The sequence below is a fragment of the Melopsittacus undulatus genome, chromosome 6 (genome assembly GCF_012275295.1).
Source record: "Melopsittacus undulatus isolate bMelUnd1 chromosome 6, bMelUnd1.mat.Z, whole genome shotgun sequence".
Taxonomy (NCBI): Eukaryota; Metazoa; Chordata; class Aves; order Psittaciformes; family Psittaculidae; genus Melopsittacus; species Melopsittacus undulatus.
Genome location: NC_047532.1, coordinates 18,272,779 through 18,282,198, shown reverse-complemented (window position 1 = coordinate 18,282,198; position 9,420 = coordinate 18,272,779). Strand labels below are relative to the sequence as shown.

Here is a 9,420-nt window from a genome sequence, read left to right as displayed (position 1 = left end):
TTTTTTTTTCCTTCTTCCAGGACTTACCCAGGGAAAATGCCCCAATTTTGGCACCTGGAAGTTTTGCCCCTTTGCTGTGGACTTAAAGTCATGCAAAAGAATTGCAGTTTATGAACATTCATGGAGCTCCTGAGCCAAAATCAGAGTGATAGGCCACAAAGGGAGGTGAGGGCTCCTGAGGAAAAGTGAGCATTTCACAGGAGGGAAGGATGGAAGGGGTTAGCCAGCTCAGCCTAATGACAGCGAAGCTCTAGGAATTTGTTTCAGGGATACAAATTTCCAGGTGGCTGAAAGGTATCTTGGTTAAAAACCATTGTTTGTACAAGGGTGAAAAGAAAGAAACTAGCCACAGATAAATTTGTGCTGGGAATTAGAAAAAGCTAATTACATTTCATGTGATGTTTCTGCTCTGTGCTTCCAGATGGAGAGAGAAGCAGCTCAGGGTCCAGGTTAGGGCTGGGCAGCTGCTATGGCAGGAATGGTACCAGCTGCGAGTACAGGAGGGCAGCAGTGGATGCTCAGCAAAGCCTCCTCTGTGCTTTTCTCTCTGATTCCACCTTTAAAAAGAAAAACCCTTCCAGGAAATTCTTGCTAATGGCCAAAAGAAATCCTTTCTCAAGAGAGCAGGCTTTCATTTTACACACATTGTCAATGGAGCCTCCTCAGCCAGCTCATTTCCCAGGTCTTTAACCAGCCAGCCTGCCTACAATGGAGAGATTTCCTCTCGTCTCAGATCACTTGGCTGCACATGGGAGACAAGCCCTTTGATGAAGAGAATTTGCAAGGCTCTCATATCCTCTTTATTCTTGCTGTGCTATCCCTCTTTGACTCATCTCCAAGAGACCATGTTGGGCTAAGCCCAGGAGGAGCATGGAAAGGTGATGGCACCAATCCTAGACACACACAAACACAATAGATACAGTTTCCACCCCTTCCCCTCACCATAAATTAAACACCATCTGTACCCAGGACTGTACCCAGGATCAGCTAAAATAATCCAGTACATTCCTCCATCACCAGAGGGGCCGAATTCAGAACAGCTCACAGTCCTCATCCACCCTGGACCACAAACCTGCTCATCCCATGTCCCTAATATATTGGAGGCCCACAGTTCACATCTGGTCTGTTTGGGTACACAGATGGAAGTTAACACACACATGCAAAAACCAAAAGGCTAAAATGGACTATTCCTGTATTACCAAAAGTAATGACGGCAGGCGTCCATGGTTGGACCAGTGTTTAGGCAACAAGGGCTTCAAGGATCAATGTCATTCAAGGGGCAACATGAATTCTTAGGTCTTCTTTTTCCTTGCAGCTAGTTGCACTGTCTAGAAAATCGAGCAGAAGATTGAGGAGCACATGGCAAAATGGATACAAACAGCCCGGGGTAACACACGGTCCTGGGGTGAGGGAGAGGGTGGTTGGTACAGTGAAATAACCTGTCAAGCTTACTGAGTCCAATTATTTAATGGGGCTGTCGTTTCCAAATTCCACATTGCACACACAGAAATAGTCATTTAGAAAAAGACTTACACCAGAAACACTGACTTGGAGAACATGAAACTCTCCCTGTCTCTTGCTACACAAGGAGGCATGAAATTTACAACAACATTACAGCCGATCACAGAGGCAGACCAACAGACAGACATGGGAATCCTGAAAGACAGAAAAAGGCTAAAGCAGAGCATTCATGCTTCAGAAGGCAGCAGATATTTCCATGCCCATTGCATGGGCAGGAGGCTGGGGTCATGGCTTGGCATACAGACACACTACACCAGGGATCAGCATCTCGCTGGTCCTACACCTTTGCTTGCCCCGGTGCCATCTCTGCTGGTTGTTGTCTCTTTGATCCCAAGGGCATCAGCTCCGAGTGCAGCACCAGCTTTATGATGACCTGCACGTACAGCGCAGGATGTGCCTGGTCCCAGGGCTGTGTCAGTGTTCCCTGTATGGTTCCAGCTGTGATGCTGCAAGTCAAGTGTGAACCACACTAAACTTGTACTGGCCTTCAAAGTCTCACTTCTGCCCCCATTCCTGCCCAAGGGGCCTTTGCCTTCTACTTGCATGGGGTCTGCCATTGTATTATTCATCACTGGTAGCATTTCGTGGTGCAGCTGTAATAATGCCGGTATGCACATCCTGAACTTCATTTTCAAGCCTTGAGCAAGCAGAGAAAGGAGTTGTATGGTTACCACTTGATTTTACTGTATTTTTGGCTCCAGATGCTCAAAGAAAAGTGCTGCAGTTACTGTATTCAAGTGGACAAAGCCTCCAAAGGACTTCCAGCCTGTTGTGTGCCATCCCAAAAGGCTGGTGAGACAGCAAGCTGGGAATCAAACCTAAATCATCAAGCTACTCTGTTTAATTGCTACAGCAGTCACCAGCAGGAAAAAAATCATAGGAGCCTTTTGTTCAGTACAGCAGTTCCTGTGTGCCAAAGGGCAGAAGTGCTGGAGGCAGAGCTCACCCATGAAATTGAGCTCTAAAGGAGATGATTGTGCAGAGACCAGACCATAGACACTCGTCTACCTCCAAGCAGTCTATCACTTCCAGCTCAGGAAGAGCCTAAGCAATAGCTGGGAGCATGGAAGCTGGGAGACCATTTTGAGCAAGCAACATCCTGGTTTTGCTGTCTTCGTGCTCTTCAGACCTTGCTCTTGGCCTTGTTGGAAATGGGATGCTGGGCTAGCTGGGTGTTTGGAATGATCTGGTATGGTCACTCTTGTGTCCATATAACTTCCTAATCACTCAAAAGTCCCAAGAGTCCTATTTCAAATAGAGGTTTTCCATTAACAGAAAATCTATGCAGCCATTCCTACACAAACCCCACTTTTCTGCTGCTGCTTCCCCACATACTGGTCTTGCCTATCACCTCTGTCCTTCCACACCAACCCCTTATCTTCCAAAACAAATGAACATCCTCTACAGGAGTCAGAGCAAAGGCCCATTAGCACAGCACCATCTTCCCATGGAAGAGCATGAAGCTTTTGCAGCAATAATCCATCACATTGGGGTTCCTCCGAGGCAGAGCTGTTGTCTTTGCGCTGAGCAGCTCTTGATAAATTCTCTCCTGCAAACTCATCCCATTGCTTTGCAAGCTCCTGAGTACATTGAGCAGCCAGTTTCCTGCAGCAAGGAGACCCACTGCTGATTGCCCAGTTTGTGTAATGGATCTTGCAGACGCTTCAGAGAAGGAGATAGAGTCACCATCTTCCACCACAACTATACTAAAATCCATACAGTTATTGGCCCCCTTTCCCAAGCTGGTGTGTGTCCCAGGCCAGCCTCCCACAAAAAGATGGGAAGGAAGCTGCCTAGCACTCAGTACACAATGACTGCCCAAAGATTTCATTTGCAGTTTCCTGCCAATCTCTGCTTACTCCAGATTCCCCAGGGATTCAGTGTAACTGACCTTCCAAGATACGTACTGCACTGAGCAGCACAGCTGCAGCTCTAACTGGTTAAAACAAGAGGAAAATACCAGTGCTAGCGGTGATCCTTGTGATTTGTTGTCTCCTAGAATGGGTGGTAAAGTCACCTGAATGAAGGTAACACAGGACAAGTATTTTCAACAGAGGGGAGATTGTTTCACATTGCTTTTTCAATAGCAAACACACAGCTTTGTCCCTACTGCCAAAAAGCCTGGCACTAAAAATGCTGAAATCTTCTTGTGACTGAGAGGCAGCAAGCTGTAATTTACTGCATTCCTGCTTCTTTTATGTTCAAGAATTGCTTCACTTCTGAGAAGAAAGAGCTGTCATTTGTCAGCCCCATGTAGCCCCTCCTTCCAGCCATCACATTTCCACATTCAGCTAGACAAATTAATTCATTCCCCTCTTCCTATCCACTCCCCAAAAAAGCTGGTGTATTCCCAGGAACTGAGAGTCATCCTCTCACAGCAGCATCATTATCAATTTTCTTTTTAAAGCCATGTAATGGGCATATTTCAGCAAAAATTCAGGATTTTCCTGCTGTTGCATCCACCTCCCTTCAATTGATTCAGAGAGAAACCTGTCTGTCTGCTGGCTTTTCACAAGCTGTTTCCCCACATCTCTGACCAATGGCACATCATGGATCTCCAGCCCACCCATTGCAGCATCTGTCTGGCTGCTAACAAAAGCTCTGCCTGGGTTTAGGATGCAGCCAGGTCCCTGGGCAAGTTGAGCTGTATTGCCTCTCCTCCTGTGGTATACTTGGCCACCGGTCCATTGCCTTCCATGGTGAAGAGCTTGCAAGCCTTTGCATTCTCATGAACCGGAGTGGACTTCTTTGAGGAGATGGGGGAATTTGTGGGGCTCAGCTGAACAGCAGTGGTATCCTGCACCGTGTGCTCGCTAGTTTCAATTTCAAAGGCTGTGTTGCCAGGTTTGATGAGCCCAATGTTGGAACCTGGTTTGGATTTCCTCGCCCCATGAGCTGGGGGCCTCCGGCTGCAGATGCAGCAGGCACCGAAGAACGTGAAGGCCACCACCAGCAAGATGGGTCCAATGATGATGGGAGGGTTGTTCATGGGGATGAAGGTCCCAAAGGCAAATGCTCCCACTAAGGTGATGTTGATCCCTGCTAGCATGATGCAAAGTCCACAAGCACAGCAGAGGGCAGGGGAGGGGAGGCCCTGAGGTCGTGTCTTTTTCTGGATGGGTTTCTGGGGCAAAGAGGCACTGCTCTTTTCATTGAACATGTTGAGATTCATCAGAGGTCTCTTCAGTCCTCATAGGATGTACAGTGTGTTGAGAAGGTTAGTTTTGGTCTCCTGCTGCCTTAAAATCCCTGGAGAGGAACAAGAAAACATGCAGCTATTAGAGCAATGAACAAAGGCACCTTTCTGCCACTGTTCATGATGACCAGCATCATCTTCTTTGCTGGTGTCAACAACTAAATAGAGATCCAAGCCTGTTCCCAAGTAAGGGCTCTCACTGCCCATGGTGGCCATATGCAATCAGCTTCAGGCTGGGGAACTGAGCCCAGTGTGCTCAATGACCTTTGCCTAGGACCAAGAGCAGGAACACATAGCCCTGAATGGCAATAGCAGTTCTCCGTGGATGAGATTATTGGATGTGGTAAGAGTTGGCTTTGTGTTCTCTATATTTTGCTGGGAAGCCAGATTGCTGGAAGCCAGTTTGCCAGCAGTTTGCTGGTGATGTCTTTGATTTTACAGACAGGAGAGCATTTCTCTTCCCAGCCTGATTGCAAACAATAGCAGTCTGCCCTCTCCTACCCCCCTGCCTCACTCCCTAGCTTCTCCCCCTCCTCTGCTGTTAAATCACTTTCAAAAGGATTGCTTTGGGAAAACTGATACCACACAGGTTTCCACTGCAAGAGCCAAGAATCATTGTTGTGCTATTAACACTCTGCAGCCACTACATTAAAATCCCCCCACTAAACCACCCCGCATCACCCTATGACATGCCAGTTGAACCAGCAAGAAATGGCATTTTCAACGTGTTTCCTAGGTTATAAAATATTCCTGCACCTCCAGCTGAGGCAAAGCTCTGCTGCTCTTATCTGGTGTCATACCTCATTTCCATGGCTTGGGCTTTTGTTTGGACCTGAATGAAGTGCAGCAGTGAACTTGCAGTGAAGTTCATATTCAGTGAGACATCAGCTGGAGCTGACAGGAACAGGCACGTGGAACGATTAAATCCTTCCTTACTGAGGGATGCCTGTCTGGGGAGGAGGCTCTCTGTAGGCAAAGATTTCTTGGGAGAACTGAGGGTGTGCAATAGAGAAAGGGCATTTTCTGTATTAGCCAGGTTATTACACACGTGTTGCTCCAGCAGTGACTTTTTGTTCTGCCTGGGAGTCCTGGCACACTGCTGTGAGCTGGAGACCTGATTCTGCTTCCTTCACCAGCCCTGAAGCAGCAGCAAGACAGCTTCTGGTTAAAGGCTCACATATACACACACACTATTCTCAGATGCCAGTCTGAATATTAGGCAGATACAGGCTGCAAACACCCCAGCATGGCTCTTCCCCTCTATTTACCATACATTTTCCCACTGCAAAGTGCTCAGCAGGGAACTGAGTGGGTCCTCATGGTGGGACCATGTAACAAAAGCGCGCCACTGGGTTTCTCTCTCCTGACTACTCAGCATTCACTTGCTTCTACCCTGCAAGTATTCTCCCTCCTATCACAGCTTTTGGGCTCTAGCAGGATGCACAAATGAGCCAGCTGCCTCTGCTCCTAGGCAAGGCAAAGACCAGAGGTCATGCTCCCACTGAGGTTTCCAAGAGGAGCTTCAACCTGTTGCCCATCACATCTGTCAACATTCATCTGTATTTGCTCCAGAGAGACAATGCCGGTGTCTGGCTGCTTTCAAGGCTGCAGCAATATCACCCAGGACAGTCCCTGGCATCTCTTTTTCTCTGCCTGGCAACTTTTGTTCATCATTAGAGCTCTGTGATCATTATGGGTTAAGCTTGGGAAAAATCCTCACTGGGCCCTCCCCAGACTGTAACAGAGGAAGAGGGAGACAAGACACCTTAACAATGATAAACCAGGGCAGCCCACCCAAGGACAGCTTATCCCAGCAGGTAATACAGAACAACAGATCCACTCTGGAAGGATAAATGACCTGATGGAATGATGCAGCTGGGCTCAGGGTGGGTACAGTCACCATCAGCTTCCCAGGCGCTCATGGCTGCTTCCCAGAAGAGGGGGAATCAGATCTACAGTACCGAAATAGGGATGCAAAGACAGAGACCTCTCACCCTGCAGCTTGAATGGAAGGAGGCATTGGCTGCTCCTTGGTCCACCTGAGGGCCCAGCTTGTGCCAAGGGGCTGGTCAAGCAATGGCAGCTACAGCTACCTGCCTCCTGGAAAGTGAGGAGGGAAGAAAGGAAGTTTGCAGATAAACCTCTGTGGCTAAAGCAGGGATGAGTTGCTTGCCAGGAGTCATCACAGGATGCCCATTGGGTTGGGTGTCTGGGAACATATCAGTATCAGCCTGCACAAAATGACCCTAGAACTCTTCAGATACATCTACGCTGTAAAACTTGTGTTTGTCAGTTCAAAAGGCCAGGTCTAACACAAGATTGCCTGAAGAGTGAAGGTATAGCAACATGAATCCAAAGGTTTGTGTTGCACACCATTAGATGAGGAATAAAAGAACCTGGGGGTGACTGAGGGAACAATCCACCAAACCTGCTGAGATGGCATCAAAAAACCATAGGGAGATAATCTGCCTCATTCACATTATGCATATAGAGATACATACATAAAGATGCATGTATATATGCACATATAGAGGTACATATATATACATATATAGATATACCCAGAACCATGGGACAGAGCCAGCTGGAGTGATCAAAAATAGAGCTAAGGTTGAGATCTTATTTAACTGTGTGAGCGATTCTGGGCTTGCAGCCTTTTCTACAGCTGCATCATAAGGCCTCTTGCCATGCTATGTCCAAGACAAAACCCTTTTCCCATCCTCTTTGCTTGGGGCACCTACATATGGTAATGGACCTTTCCCAGGAATTCTCACTGGAGAATTCAAAGGAGCCCTGCCTGAATTGGAGACCTCTCCTATCAGCCTGGGGACAGAAGAATTTGGAAGACAGCACCATCACAGGGCTAGGACATGATCTGCACAAATACCACTGGGTAACCAACAGTACATAGAAGACAGCGTGTTTGGACTGGGAACATTTAAAAAGTGGATCATTATTTGCTCTTATCTTGATCTCCATATAAAACATCAGGGATTACACACAGGGGATTCCTGTTGGAAAAACAGATGAAATGGGGATGAGAAAACCAGCAAAGCAGTGGAGGATAAAGCGAAAAAACAAACCAAAGCCACATAATGCCTTATACCATCCTCTACCTGATGAGACCCTGCAACAACCCAAAGTCCATCTTTATTCTGATTGCTAGGTACAACAGAAACATCTTTGTTTTCCTGCTATACCCTAGAGCAATGGCTGATGCTGTGGGCAGTAGGGTCCCTCTCCATCCCACTCCTAACCTGCCTGAGAACATCTGGCAGTTTTTACCTTCTACTTCAGCCAAGTTAATGGGTTCAAAAATTATCAATTTTCCAGCCAAATTATACTGTCCAAAACGACAAACTTCCTTTACCTTAGGAGTGAAAAAAGTTCTCTTTGGGCTCTCTGAATGAAGCAGGTTCTTTTCTTACCAGTTAGAGTCTAGGTTTCTTCCTCAAACATTTCATCTTGAAATGATTACAGCCAAGCACTACTACACAGCAAACAAGCACTGCACATCCAAGCTAGAGTGATGGAAATCCAGAGTCGGTAGTGACTCCTTCTAGGGGAATATCCATCCCTCCATGTATTCTCAGGGGAACGGAGAGAGATTTTCATTCACAGCTATGAGATTTCCTAGTGCTTGAGAGGTATACTGATATATTCAGCAAGCATTTCAGGAGCATCATTTAATGCCACACCAGTAACACCAGCAGCATGCACAGCTAGGCGTGCTTTCCTCTCGGTTGTAGCAAGGGGGATCGAGCTGTCATCCTTTCACACTGTCTCACAGCAGCAACACAGCCAAAATATTTGACAGACCCCAGATGAGTCTCCTTTCTAGAGGTGTGATGGCACAGTGAAATAATGACAGTGATCAGCAAACAGAAATTGCAGTCAGACAGCTATAACCACCCCCCGCACACAGACACATTCACGAACACGCACCCACCCACCCTTTAGCTATCAGAAGCACAAGACTTCCTCCCTGGGGAAAGTGCTGGGAAACTCTCAGGCAGAGCCTCAGAGTCTGGAAGGGGAGGACACTTACCTGGATTGGAGCTTGGAGCTGGGAAAGGTGATGGAGAGAACGGGTGCCCCGGGTCTTCCTTCACCCTTTAGTCAGGGATGACAAAGCCATGGCTAGTCCCAGCATAGCCAGCGCTGGAAGCGCTGAGAGAAGGATCTCACATTGCCTCCTCCCCTCTGTTCACCGAGCTCGGCAAACTTTGCTCGGGTGCCAGGCGAGCCCCGGGAGAGCTCAGAGGGCTCTGTGCGAGCTTGGCCGCCTTCTCCCCACTTCCCTCCTTCCCCTCGGAGGGTGATGTCCTTCTCAGGCAGACGCAGCATCGCTGCCCCGCTGCATCCTCTCGCGCCTCCTCCTCCTCCTCTTCCTCCTCCTCCCGCCCGCGGTCCCCAGCAGGGCTCAGCCCCGCCGTCCGGCAGGTTCTCACCCTCTCCGCACCTTCTTTTTCTCTTCCTTTTCTACTTCAGGGCTGCAGCTCTCGCCCCCTTCAGCTGACAGAGGTGCCCGGAGCAGAACAGCCCCTTTTTCCCCTCGGGGAGGGGAAAATCCCCGGAGCCGGTCTCCGCAGAGGGGCAGCCCCGGCAGGGGAACAAAGCGCCGGTCTCCGCCCGGGGCGAGGAGGCGAACAACACTGCTAAATGCCAAGGAATAAGATGCAAGCTCCTTGCTTGCTGTAGAG

General features: G+C 48.3%; 1 protein-coding gene across 1 annotated transcript; it reads right to left on the bottom strand.

Moving 5' to 3' along the window:
* Positions 1–1,451: 1,451 nt before the first annotated feature.
* TMEM275 (transmembrane protein 275) lies at positions 1,452–9,091 on the bottom strand. The gene is made up of 2 exons (XM_031050960.2): positions 8,766–9,091; positions 1,452–4,770 (listed from the first exon to the last, which is right to left on the bottom strand). Exon 2 carries the CDS (start codon positions 4,691–4,693, stop codon positions 4,133–4,135), a length of 561 nt encoding a protein of 186 aa, XP_030906820.1. The 5' UTR covers positions 4,694–4,770; positions 8,766–9,091; the 3' UTR covers positions 1,452–4,132.
* Between the last annotated feature and the right edge of the window lie 329 nt (positions 9,092–9,420).